The 14188-nt window shown below is 38.6% G+C and overlaps 1 protein-coding gene and 1 long non-coding RNA gene across 4 annotated transcripts in view; one reads left to right on the plus strand and one right to left on the minus strand.

Annotated features, from left to right (window-relative positions):
- ROS1 (ROS proto-oncogene 1, receptor tyrosine kinase) overlaps positions 1 to 14188 on the plus strand; it is a 126902-nt gene that overhangs the window by 77697 nt on the left and 35017 nt on the right. For 2 of the 3 annotated variants that reach the window (XM_060419469.1, XM_042253283.2), the window contains exons 27-34: positions 605 to 784; positions 2375 to 2577; positions 4117 to 4261; positions 5121 to 5353; positions 5442 to 5618; positions 9830 to 9998; positions 10696 to 10813; positions 13797 to 13987. In XM_060419469.1, the coding sequence (XP_060275452.1) occupies positions 605 to 784; positions 2375 to 2577; positions 4117 to 4261; positions 5121 to 5353; positions 5442 to 5618; positions 9830 to 9998; positions 10696 to 10813; positions 13797 to 13987 (1416 nt within the window). The remainder of the gene's footprint in view (positions 1 to 604; positions 785 to 2374; positions 2578 to 4116; positions 4262 to 5120; positions 5354 to 5441; positions 5619 to 9829; positions 9999 to 10695; positions 10814 to 13796; positions 13988 to 14188) is intronic. The other variant, XM_042253284.2, reaches the window with a different exon arrangement.
- Positions 2103 to 14188, minus strand: part of LOC114116062 (uncharacterized) — a 60039-nt gene continuing 47953 nt past the window's right edge. The window contains exon 4 of the long non-coding RNA XR_003590106.3: positions 2103 to 2192. This is a non-coding gene — a long non-coding RNA (uncharacterized LOC114116062). The remainder of the gene's footprint in view (positions 2193 to 14188) is intronic.

Genomic DNA, 14188 nt, shown 5'->3' on the forward strand with positions numbered 1-14188 from the left:
AGAAGTTAAATAAGCAGGGTGACAATATACAGCCTTGATGTACTCCCTTTCCTATTTGGAACCAGTCTGTTGTTCCATGTCCAGTTCTAACGGTTGCGTACTGACCTGCATACACATATTTCAAGAGGCAGGTCAGGTGGTCTGGTATTCCCATCTCTTTCAGAATTTTCCACACTTTGTTGTGATCCACACAGGCAAAGGCTTTGGCCTAGTTAATAAAGCAGAAATAGATGTTTTTCTGGAACTCTCTTGCTTTTTCGATGATCCACAAGTAAATTTTAAATACTGGTCTGCCCTTGGATAACTTTGTAGCCTTGAGGGGATTATTTCATCCCTCCAAGCCCCACTTTCTTAATTACAAAATTAGACTAATAATAATAGTATTTGCTTTGATATGGCTTCATATGGCAAGTTGGGTTGATATGGCACTAAAATGAGAAAATATCTGGAAAATGCTTAGGCTAAAAACTCAAAATTATTTTTTCATACTGAAATAATACTTTCAAAATTGAAATCAAAAGATTTCACACATTGCTTACAGCAGAAAAAGTCAGCTATGTATTTTGTTCTTTACGTTCTTTCTTTCATTTATGTTTTTCATCAGCAGGAAAAATGCTTGTTAGCTTGACTGTGGATGGAGAATTTCTATATTGGATCTCCAAAGCAGAGGACAGCACACAGATTTATCAAGCAAAGAAAAGCAATGGGGCCATCCTATCCCAGGTAGAAGCCCCAAGGAGTAAGCATATTTTGGTTTACAGTTCAGTTCTACAGCCTTTTCCAGGTAGGAAAGTCACAGTTTTTATAAGCTTGTTCCCCCAGTTTAGGGTCAGGGAAATCTCATCATGTCTCCTCCTCCAGGGCAGTCCTTCCAGCCCATCACTGTGCTCTCAGCATTGCTCCAGAGGGCAGGGTTTGGGGCACACTGCAATTGCTGTTTGCCCTGGGTCACAGTTTATCTCTGTGTACTCGTGGCTTGGGCTGTGGCAGGCCACTTTAGATGTGGGAAATCCTTGTCCTGTCAGTCTCTGTTCTCTTTCTCTTCTCAGTCATATAACTTCCCTTCTTTTTGTCTTGTGTTTCCCCTGATGATATTTTAGACTTCCCAGTGGTGTCAAAAAGCTTTGCATTTAATTTCGGGTCTTTTTCAAGGTGAAACGACTTATGTATTATAGTATTATATATGTCAACTATTTAACATGTGTACATGTGTGCTACTATTTTTATTGTTCCTATCTTGCTTATGTCATGTGTTACTCATGAAGTTTTCTAGTGTTGTGCTCCTAAATCTATTTTTCCCACAAACCTTCTGGATTTTGTTTAATGCAATGACTTTTAGGAATGTATGTATCATATTGTGGTGGAACTGACTGTATTTCTTGCTGAGAGTCATAATAAAAAATGTTTGGAATATAAAAACCAACCAACCAAAAACAAAAACAGCATCACATAGCCTTATGGGTGACATTAAAACCTAAAGTGGTTTTCTCAAGTTCTCTCTTCCATTAAAGTCACAATGTCATTCTAAATTCAGTATAATTCCCTCTTAGAGATGAACAGAAATGAATAAAAGAAACTCTCTTTGCTTAAATGTATTCAGTTATAAAATATGTAAGTTATACAGTATGAAAAATGGGAGAATTCATAAGTAAGCTGAATGTATATTTTGGTAAATAATTCATTAAGAGATTCAAAAGGCACGTGCAATATCTGGCTGAGGCTGAGCACACAGGCGTATTTGTAGAATGAAAGTCCTAAAGGTGACATCAGGTTTCATCATAGGAGTTTATTGAAAAATGTGATTGATAGAATACTCTCATTACTCTCTTCAAATAAAAAAGGGTCCATTTTGCTGCTGTCTAGGTACATAATTAGGGCTTCCCTGGTGGCTCAGTGGTAAAGAACCCACCTGCAATGCAGGTGACCCAGGTTCGATCCCTGGGTTGGGAAGATCCCCTGGAGGAGGGCATGGCAACCCACTCCAGTCCTCTTGCCTGGAGAATCCCATGGACAGAGGAGTCTGGCGAGCTACAAGCCATAGGGTCGCACAGTCACAACTTGGTCACAGCTGAGTGACTAAGCAGCCGCAGGTACATAATTAGGCGTACTTTAGCTCCATCTGCTGGAAATTGTAAGCAATTACCGGTTACTTTGATCTCTTTTCCCCAGGCATTTATCATCTTCAAAACTACCTGGAAAAAAAAAAAAAAAAGTGTCTTCCTGTCCAGAATAACATTTCCAACACTCCAATATATCATACCTTATCAGTTACATAAAAATGAAATGCGACATTATCCTTGATGTTAGATTAATCTCCTATTTCTCTCTTGTCCATATGTGTGTATATATTTAATCATTTTTATTATTATTTTAGATAGAGCATTTCTGTCTCTAGCTTCTGATATTGCAGAGCCAACTATACTTAACACTACTAACACCAGCCTCACAATCAGATTACCACCCGCCCGGACAAAACTCACATGGGATGGCATCACGGGTCCCACTCCCACATACCTGGTTTACTATAAAGAAGTAATTGACATGAAGAACAGCTCTGAACTGAGAGATAAAATGCTGGTAAGGCTGAAGCCAGTTGTCTTGTCTTTTTCCAAGATGCCCTATTTTGATATAAAATCCTCAGCCGAAGTATTTTCTGTATAATGTTCTGAAATATGCTCTTCCTCTGATTTTTAGAGCTGAATCATCAAACCATTCTGGATTCTAGTCTCTTGCCTAGCAGCAAGTTAAGCTCTAAGGAAGTACATTAACTCTAACCAATGGTAGATTGCCTTATAGTAACTGTTCCCTGAGTGTCCTAAAAGAGCTGTGTTTGTTGCCTCTCTAATATTATCTAATTAAACCCAGAAAGTGATAGAGACCTGTTTTTGTAGCCATCCCAACAGATTGAAGGGTAAGAAGTAAATTGGACAGAAAGAACATTATTGTGTACCTCTCTTCCATCGTATATAGCTAATATACAAATTGTACATTATATATTTATTTTCTACATGTTGTGAAAAGTGCGCTTAGGCAGGGACTACCTTTTTATCCATCACTGTATTCCTAGCACCTAGCATAATACTTGCCGTTGTATAGGCATTTACTAAGTATTTCTTGAATGAATGAATGGACACAATTCATTCCATCACTGATCCATGATGGAATCCAGGGATTCCATCACGGATGTTCCAATTCCATGTGATGGAATCATGTGTTTCTAGTATTTTTCTTTGTACTTATCTTTTGATCAAATCAAAAGGTGAAATTGGCCATCATCTATTGGAGGTAACAAGCACTGTACACTTTGATGGAAAGTACATCTGACTCTTGTTACTTCATTTGTCTATTTGTTAAAAATATAGTATTTATGTTTGAATTTTGTCTGTTTTAATCTTCCTTTACACAGTTCTGAAAGTTGTTGTTTCAGAGACAGATTAGATCGTTTGGCTGACTAAGACTGGGCTTCTGGCGTTGGCATTTCTCTTATTAGAGCTAATCTATCATTTTGGCTTCCCAGTGATTAACATGGATCCAAGGCAGTGAGTGGCTCTCAGCCTTGATGGTTCATTGGAGTTTTTAAAGTCTCTGAGCACGTGCGTCACCTAAGACTAACGTGATCAGATCTCTAGGGGTCGGACCCAGGCCTCACTGTTTTTTTAGAGTTCCCCAGATGATTACAAAGTATAACCAAAATTGAGAACCGTTGGTCTAAGGAAAGCCTTTTCAGTTTCTTAAGCTTTATTTCTAAGAATGATTAGGTAATGTAACTTACTGTATTCACTTATGTGTCCCATCCGTATAATACCTTCCTGCTGAAGGTATTTTTAATGCAAGGCTAATAAGACAGTTTTGTCCTCTGGGAATTCAACATCCTACATGAAATAATTAAGTCACAATTGACTGAGGGCTGCCAATCATTTGGCATTTATTCCTGGAAACATTAAACAACTCAGGTCTGGGCCGACTGAGACAATGAAGACCGTCAGTCATGATCTAAGATTTAAAAATAAATTTAAAAATTTGAGTCTTTTCCTTTTTATCTCTTTGATTAAATAATGTCTCCACATTTGTACAAAAAATAAGAATAAGATATTGATTTTTTAAAATTAATTACAGGAATTTCAGGAGAGTATAGCCTTTATTGAAGGTTTACAACCATTTTCAACATATATGATACAGATAGCTGTAAAGAATTATTATTCAGATCCTTTGGAACAAATACCTCTGGGAAAAGAGATTTGGGGAAAAACTAAAAGTGGAGGTGAGTTATGGGCATGGTGTGGGTTTCTAGAGTGGGATTTTGCCATTAATGTGATGTGTGAGCCTATATTCGGTTTTTATCTGGATGTTAAGAAATCTTTTTTATGTGAGTTTTTTTAAGCTTAGTAAGTAAATGTGTTTTAGAAGAATATTCTGATGACATCCTTACTCTAACACCAGAAGATGATGGATAATATTCCATCAAAATGAAAAGCAACTGTATAGCAAAACATCACAACCAATTCTGTTACTGGAAACACATTCTTTGGTCTCACCACACAGTGTCACTCTCTTCCTGTATATTTATAGATCTCTGTACACGTGGTAAGACCCAGGAAAGTCAAACTTTTTCTCTATGTGAATTTTAAAAATTTTGTTTATTTTTTAATTGAAGTTTTAATTTAGTTGCTTTACAGAATTTTGTTGTTTTCTGTCAAACCTCAACATGAATCAGCCATACGTAAATTTTACTGAGGGCTGCTGAGATGCAAAGTTATGTAACCTCATTGCCTCAAAGAAAATGGATTTAGAGCCTGAAAATGTGTTGTAAGAGGTGACAATCATTATGAGGAAATGCCATTTCTTGCACCTGTCTCCGATGGCTTTCACAAAACTCACCAGAATTGGCCAGATCCTCAGGCTGGAGTCAGAGAATGATTTAGTCATTAGTCAGAAATAAGCGGGAGCCTTTCAGGCAGCCTGGTAACCTACCGTTATATAAGAGGCTGGCTTTCCCTTGGAACATCAGTCATTCATTCTGCTCACATGATATGCTTATTCTTCAACCAAGACCCTATGACTTCTTTCCGTCTTTCAGTGATGTTGCAACATCCCTTATTGTGCGCTGCTATTTATTTCAGTACCAGAGGCAGTTTGGCTCATTAACACAACCGTGCAGTCAGACACCAGCCTCGTTATATCCTGGAGGGAATCTCACAAGCCAAATGGACCGAGAGAGTCCGTCCGCTATCAGGTGGCAATCTCTCATCTGGCTCCCATTCCAGAGATTCCACTAAGGCAAAGTGAATATCCAGATGGAAGTCTCTCTCTCCTCGTTACTAGACTGTCTGGTGGAAAACTCTATGTGTTAAAGGTACGGCCAGTGGATTGGGTACTTTAATTACCACTCTCGAGAGCCAAGATTCAAGGAAGGTTAAGCAATTGTTCTTTTTTACTAAAAGGTTCTGGCCTGCCATGCCGAGGAAATGTGGTGTGCGGAGAGTCACCCTGTCACTGTGGAAACATTTGACTCGCCAGAGAAACCTTATGCCTTTCTTCCAGAGAACACTAGTTTGCAGTTACATTGGAATGCTCCATCAAATGTTCACCTCATTAGATTTTGGTTTGAACTCCAAAAGGTACATTTCAGTGTACACTTTTAATGCAAATCTTTGTTTTATGCTATAGAATAAGTCAAAAGGCTTTTTCCAAAACATATCTTGAGGGCATTCACTTGTATTAAATGAGTGAAATATTTGACAACATTCATTGATTCAGATTTTCCGGATAGACGTGGTAAGCTATCTAGACTGATTTCTGATGGAAAAAATTCCCAGAGAGATTAATTTGCTCTTAAAAGGCTCCACATAAAAGGGTATAAATTACAGTTTACTGGTTTCATAATGTTTTACTTACTTTAGATGTTATCAGCATGGTTCTCTGGTTTGAACTCCATAGCAGTTTGTTTTATGTGGCTCAGAGGTTAAAGCGTCTGCCTGCAATGCGAGAGACCTGAGTTTGATCCCGGGGTCGGGAAGATCCCCTGGAAAAGGAAATGGCAACCCACTCCAGTATTCCTGCCTGGAGAATCCCATGGACAGAGGGGCCTGGTGGGCTACAGTCCACAGGTCACAAAGAGTCAGACACGACTGAGCGACTTCACTTTCACTTATGGAAAAAAAATGAACAAACATAAACCTAAAACCTGTTTATAAATGTTCTTTCAAACATTTAAGGACTGTATAGCAACAGGAAAGAAGTAAATGATAAACTAGTTTATTCTAAAGTAGTTGGACCTTGGCTTGTAAACTTTAAATAGTTCCTCATTCAAAAATCTTCATGCATTAACCAATGTAAAGATATCCACTGAATTTAAGCATCAGTTAATCTAATTAGTTCACTTCTAAGGAAAACCTATATTGATTTTTATACTGATACACTTAATAGATTATTAAGTTTTTATAATTGTGACATTTCATTTTTCACTACTATGTATTTGTGTGTCCATATTTGTAAAGACTGATTAAGAGTGTTTTGTAAAAACAAATCAGTATGGTCATGACCTCACTTTTCTTTAAAAATGAAGTTGCTTCGCAGAGGTTTTAAAATTTTACTATATAAAATATTTTTCAGAATCTTGTACTTTTAGATAAAAACTATGAAAAATAGGCAACAGCAGTGATAAGTTGCTCTAAGTATTGAGTTGATAAGATCAAAGACCATAGTTTAATTGGATTTTTTTCCATTGAGCATGTTTATGATGATTTGTTCCCTATTTAGAAAATAGTAATTTCATAAAAATTCAGTTTTAAATTGGAGAAATTGAGGGATCATCTTTTTGGGGGACATCTATTTAAGTAAGAGACATTACTTTGCCAACAAAGGTCCGTCTAGTCAAGGCTGTGGTTTTTCCAGTGGTCGCTGAGTGCTGAAGAATTGATGCTTTTGAACTGTGGTGTTGGAGAAGACTCTTGAGTGTCCCTTGGACTGCAAGGAGATCCAACCAGTCCATTCTAAAGGAGATCAGTCCTGGGTGTTCTTTGGAAGGACTGATGCTAAAGCTGAAACTCCAGTACTTTGGCCACCTCATGCGAAGAGTTGACTCATTGGAAAAGACCCTGATGCTGGGAGGGATTGGGGGCGGGAGGAGAAGGGGACAACAGAGGATGAGATGGCTGGATGGCATCACTGACTTGATGAATGTGAGTCTGAGTGAACTCTAGGAGTTGGTGATGGACAGGGAGGCCAGGCGTGCTTCGATTCATGGGGTCACAGAGTTCGACACGACTGAGCGACTGAACTGAAGAGAACTGAATTCGGTTCAGCTTGAAGTCAAGGGGAGGGATGTAAAATTCATTGCCCATATCAAAGGTGTGAACTGAGGAAGGATCTTAGAAGTGATTCCAGCCTCTCGTGTTACTCATGAGAGGCTAGAGACTCAGGCAGGTGGCCCAGTGAGTCAGAATCACGGCTGGGCAGGGGAGGACTCTCTGCCTCATCGCTGACTCATCACTACAGAGGCTTTCCTTAGTCCATCTGCATAAGGAACATGAGTCATCATCACCCACCCCACTTATTAAAGTTTAGGAGAGGGGCAGCAGACAGGGGCCACCTGGTTCTGTCCTCATGAGTTTCATATGATGCTTTTGTTTCAAGACCTCCTCTACCCTTGCTCAGAACAGGTTTTTAGATAGACCACTTGAGAAATAGACCACATGAGAAATCATGAAGCTGAAAATGTAATATGGTAGTTTCTACATGCATGATCACCTACGAGTACTAACGCAGGAGGTACAAATGTAAAGGCTGTGTTCTGAGAGGACTGGTGGTGACATCTAGTTGGAAAGGTCTATTTCTTTTGAGCAAGTTGAACCTACCTCATCACGATAGGAAGTTAGGAATAATCTGATAACTCCACACCGAAACTCTAAGGGGTGAGTGACAAAGGTGAATATGCATATTTTAACTAAATTTTTTTTGTTCCTTTCCTCCTCCGCCCTTCTCCTTTCTGAAAAAGGAGAAAAAGATAAACTTCCAGTCTTCATCTTTTCCTTACATGGAAGAATGAGAGTCTCAGAGCACAAGGGCTAAATTTTTATCTTGGTCTTTAGATTTCATGAATTCTGTATTATAATAATGCATAGAAAAAGAACACATTCAATTTAAGATTGAGGAGAAATAAATAATTTTGCTTTGGTAAATTTTTTTCATGAAATTCATTAAAATTGTCTTTTTCTCAGCTGTCCAGGGGAATCCCTACCAGAAATGGACATTTCTGAAATTTCTGTCTCTGAGACATCATAGTCTGCACCATTTCCCCCACACCCTTGCTCAATAATTTGGAGATCCTCTCTGATAGCCTTCCCCCCTGCACTTGTTGGCCTCTGATGAATGAAGATCCCAACTCCCTTGTGATTTACTGGGGTAGCCCATGGCCTCTCTACAAGTTAGCGGTCCACCCAGAACATTCATTGCTGTGGTGAGGTCAATACTGTACAGTTTTCCAGCAAAACCCTTGGCCAAATATCTCCCTGACATTCCAAGGAGTACTTATGATTTTTGAGCGGTGTGGGATGTTGGGCCATCTAGACTACTCACTGAAGAAGGCATTAAGGAGGCAGGACCAAAAAGGGCTAAAATTTTTCAGCCAGTACTCAACATCTCCCTTCCTCCTTCCCCCTCACCCCCATCAGAAGGTTCAGAATAAATATTATTCTGCATATCTGCATCTATTTCATTAGGCTATATGAATCAGTGGGACTGAGACATTTATGAGTTTAACAGGCAATGTCTCTGACATCAGCATTTCTGATTTTTCTTTCCATTCCTTCTGTTCCTCTTTCTGTAATAACATGATCTTCATGAAGGTGCTATAGTGAATTATTTCTAACTGAATAGAAAACTAATATAAGGTGCCCATCCAATGAAATGGCGTGACCTTGTGAATGCTAAATAAAAAAGGAGATGTAAAGTAAGGTTTATTTATGGAAACTGATCTTCTTAGGAAACTGTACTGGGGAAAATACATGAAGAACCCTTGACAGAATGCCGTATCCTCTGTCTTCTCCTATTTGTATGTTGAAAAAAGTCATCATTTTCATATAAGATATTAAGGATCTTGTATCTTATTGAAAATACACAGATATTTAAAAATACACAGATTCTTTAAAAGCAGTGTTTCAGAGAAGGAATTTTAATATAGCCCTAATTATAGACCCAGTGAAATGAAAGTAACATTTCCTATATGTAACTTCTAACCTTGCTACTTAGTGATTGAGTGACAATAGGCCAAGATTTCCCTCTTTTAGGGAACTAGGCTTCCTAGGTAGAAAAATAAGGAATGTTGCTTAGATGCCTGAAGAGGGTTAGGGGAGGAAAACCTAAATGTTTTCATTTATAAGTCATTGTGGACTTCTTCAGTATGTGAAATGTCATGAAAATATTACTACTTTGAAATCAGCAAATGTGTGGAATTGAAAATATCACAGTTTTAATCCATCATTTCCCTTCAGCTATGAATTTGCATCCTCAGCCATCCTGATTTGATAAAGAGGCCTATGATTAGGGATACCAAGAAGCCAAACAATCCTCCTGATGATAAACAGTCAGAGGTGCATGTCTCACCTTGGACTTATCCTCGGGACCATCATTCAAGTAACTTACAGCTTGTCATAAAAAATAAAATTGCTGTTGGTGGAAGGGGATACTATCTGGGACCTAGCACTCATAAAGAAGCTCTTATTTTAGTATAAACTTTAAGCTTTAATGCTTGCTACAGGCTTTTGGATTTCTATGTTTAAGAAGTTTTTCTTAAAGAAACAAAAATGTTAATTGAGACGTCTTTTCCTAGTGGAAGCACAATGAGTTTTACCATGTTAAAGCTTCGTGCAGCCGAGGTCCTGCTTATGTCTGCAACGTCACAGACCTCCAGCCTTATGCTTCCTATAATGTCCGAGCAGTGGTGGTGTACAGGACAGGAGCAAACAGCACTTCGCTTCCGGGAAGTTTTAAGACTAAAGGTGAGGACTAACATATTCAACACTCAGGAAACCCTGGACATCTCTCAATTCTTTTCTCATCGCTTACTTCACTAATCCTAGAGGTTGAGATTTTTCTTAAATTACTATCTTTAGAGCCTGACTGAAGAAGTTGAAAAGAGGTAGGGGTTTCTTACAGGCAGTAATGAGATAATACTCCTCTGGTTTTGCAGGATCCTAGACTGGGAAAACTTATTTCACCTTTCATTATTCTGATTTTCTGTCTAGCTATGATATTTTGTAGTAAGAAGTAAATGAAAACAGTGTGAATGGGTGTTCAAATATTAAAGTATAGACTACTACAACCAGATGTTAAAAATAAAAAATCTAACAAGTATATAAAATTAACCAGTGTTTTAACAGCTATACCGTAACTCCAAGTTGATCCCTGTAAGAATCAGTGAAAAACGCTCCAAATCTTACAATCATCTTTTTTACTTGCATCACTTATTTTGTGTCAGGCTAAGGTCTATTGTTACTCCTATCATAAATCTATCTAATCCATCACTAATGAAAACTGCAGGTACTCACTTAAACATATGCACTCATATGAACGCATTTCTGAACATTTCTTTAATGTATTTGACTTTTCTCTTAGTAAATGTTGTCTATAGAAAGATGGTATGCAGAATATTTTATACTTCTAACATATCAATCAAATTTTCTTTTGTTTCCAAAGCTGGAGTCCCAAGTAAACCAGGGATTCCAAAATTATTAGAAGGGAGTAAAAATTCAATACAGTGGGAAAAAGCTGATGATAATGGAAGCAGACTTATGTACTATATCCTTGAAATCAGGTATGTCTGTTTACAAAAGAACTTTGTAAATTACAAAGACCTAAGCAGTTGATTGTAAGGTATTCCTGGATCAAAATTAACAGTATTTATGAATGTGTATTTATAAGTAAACATAAGGGATCTTTAAGGGCCTTACATGCCTTATTACATTCTTTGCACAATTCCTAGTGGTCAGCCTTGGCATTCAGTTACAAGGCAGATAGTCATTCTCAGAAATCTGCAACAGCTTGTCAGTGGAAACAACTCAGTCTTTTGAGCATGCACCTAATATTTACTTAATATCGATTCTGTTTAAGAAGCTAAATTGATGTTTGATGTTAGATGATGGTATGTATGTAAATTTCTGAGACTGATTTGTTTTAGAAAGATGAATAAGATCTAGTGAGAACTGACAATGAGCTGGTATATTTCAGAAGGTAAAGTCAAGTCAAGATCTGAAATGGTCTGTTGTGTATAGGCAACCCAGGATTCTCTCTCCATTTTCAAGGTTACAGTTTGTAGTGTGTTCCCAGGGACTAAAACTGTGCCTTCGATGAAAACCTGATGAACATACGCAACCTCAGATCCAGCCAGTATGGGGAGCTCTGTGAATCATAACTGGCTCAGATGAGCTGACTTCGTGCCAGCTTGAGGAGAGAATTCCAAATTCCACAGACACTCCCCTCACGGGACTATGAAGCCATCTTTTAAGAAGCTCCAAGGACAAAAGTCACTTCCATAATTATAGTCCTGGCAACTTGAGCTTTAGATCTATTTTTGCTTCATCTTGCTCTGGCATTCCCATAACCTTAAAAAAATTTCCTGCTCACACTAGAGAATTATGTTTGCTTATTTCTGACTGAAAACTTCTTGAAATTTCTGGTACTTTTTTTTTTTTTTTTTTTAATGCAGAGTGAAGAACATTCTGACCTGTAGAACTGTCTTGGTGGTCTATGACTGCAGTTATGTTCACCCACCAGGCCGCACCATAGTCTTATAGCCTTGCTAGGAGCGCTGTAGTATATTGCCCTCAGTAACATGTTTAGTGCCTAGCTCCATAAATACTCTGCATTTCTTTGCCCCCAAGTCTGCACCCTCAGGAGAGGGACTGTAGAATCATATAAAGTGTCATCTATCTCAGAGGACCTCGCAGTATCTCAGAGTAACTTCTTCGGTCGAGACGTTTGTGTGTATTTGCTCATGGTGTGCTGGTGATCTTAGTGCCAAGTGCGTGCACTTGGGAGCTGAGTAAATTGCATGAGTTTCCCAAGGCAGTTTCCCAGGGCAGCCAGAACAAAGTGCCACCAACTGGGTGGCTTAAAACAACAGATATATGTTCTCCCACAGTCCTGGAGACTGGAAGTCTTAAGATCTTGGCAGGACGGATCCAGGGACGCATCCTTCCTTGCCTCTTCCCAGCTTTTGGTGATGGGCCACAGTCCTTGGCTCTCCTTTGTCTGCACGTACATCTCTCCAGTCTCTGGCTCTCTCGTCCCATGATGTTCTCCTAGTGTGTGTCTCTTCTTAAGACGGCACTGTCATTGGGTTTAGGGCCCACCCTAAACTAGGACCATCTCATCCTGGCTTAATTACATCTGAAAAGACTGTTCCCAAGCAAGGTCACATTCAGAAGGTCTGGGTGGCATGAATTTTGAGGGGGATTAGCCAACCCAGTCCATAGACTATTTAAAATCCTTGCTCTGTTTCTTTTTTGAACTTAAGCTTTCTCATCTGTAAAATGAGATGATGATATCTACCTCTTCAGGTTGTTGTGAAGATTCAGTGAAATGATACAGCATATGAAAAGCCCCAGTTGTAAACAGAAGGTGCTCAACCAACATAAAAAGCCTTCCTTCTCTTCCTTAGTGGCCAATGTCTGTGAAGAGCCACTTTATACATTTTAAAATTTATTTATTTTTAACTGAAGGATAATTGTTTTACCACTTTATACGTGTTTAAAGGTCTCTTTCTTTTGGATCAGAGCTGTTTGGGTTGAAAATTGAAATTGCTGGTTCCCAACATGTGGCTTCACACGATGCAGGAGAGACACCGTCCCACAGCTTTACTTAGGATGGTCCCAAGGACACTTAGCTGCTGGTCACAGTTGTAACCATCGCTGCTGTCTTGGTCCTCCTGATGTCCCAGGTCATCCTCTGTCCCCTGGAGGCTCAGCCTTTGCTGTCCTTGGTGCTCTTTCAGGACAGTCGTTCAGTTAGTGGGAGCAGAACTGGCTTCCATTATTTATCTTCAAGCTGACTGTGGGTTGGTACCATGCCCTAAGAACTGCTGTGGTCTGGAAAGTTTCAGACCTTTTCAGACTTGAAAAGGTCATTGTCAGAAAAGACATAATGGTAAGGCCTTGAGCTTACCTTCAGTCTATGATTCTGTTAAAAGTCATTTTAGCATGTCTTTTGAACCCAGCTCTTGTTCTCTTCCGATGTTTCATTAGGAAGGGTAGTGAGGACTGATACTGAGGTAGAGTGTAGGCTAATTGGAAGCAACGAGGCTCGGAATCTCAGATACAATGATAATTTTGGTAGCCGAACTATTTTATTTTCTTTTTCAATTTTATGTTCTGTGTTTTATCCAGATATGGTATCAGTAAATGACAGATAGCATAAGAGACTGAAAATTAAGAAAAATTTAAAAATTCCCAGTTAAAAAGTATGAAATCATTGTCTTATGTGTTTGGAATTCTGAAGAAAGTTTGCACACTCCAATAGTAAGAAGAGGCTCTTCAGCTGTCTCTCAGCCATTGATTATTCGTCATTTTCCAGATGGGCTGAGTTGGTTGGCTCCAGGCATTGCTGGGATGACTTTATAAGACTCTGCTATGTTCTGTAGCCAAACCATGTGAGAGGAATGAGATCAAGGGCAAAGTGTGCAACAGGAGATGCTCTGGAGTTCTGTCATTAAAATGATAAATGAGTATCTAGAAATAACACATATATTGTCTTGTATATTTCCTATATTTATGATTCTGCTCTTTTTTTTTTTTTTGCAGAAAGAGCACTTCAAATGATTCACAGAACCAGAATTTAACATGGAAAATGGCATTTAATGGCTCATGCAATAGCATTTGCACATGGAAGTCCAAAAACCTGAAGGGAACATTTCAGTTCAGAGTAGTAGCTGTAAATAATCTGGGGTTTGGTGAATATAGTGGAATCAGTGAGGATATTATATTAGTTGGAGGTATGTTAACCATGTCTGTCTAACATGTCATACTTATGTCTAACCATGTCATACTAACTTATTACACAAGGATTCAGAGATAAAGATAAATGTATTCTCAGCATTAGCAGTAATTGAGTGACAACATAACTTCACCAAACTACCATAGAAACTGTTGAACTATTCATTTTATGTGATGAGAGCTTCCTGAAACATCAATAT

Source organism: Ovis aries, chromosome 8, assembly GCF_016772045.2.
Source record: "Ovis aries strain OAR_USU_Benz2616 breed Rambouillet chromosome 8, ARS-UI_Ramb_v3.0, whole genome shotgun sequence".
Lineage (NCBI taxonomy): Eukaryota > Metazoa > Chordata > Mammalia > Artiodactyla > Bovidae > Ovis > Ovis aries.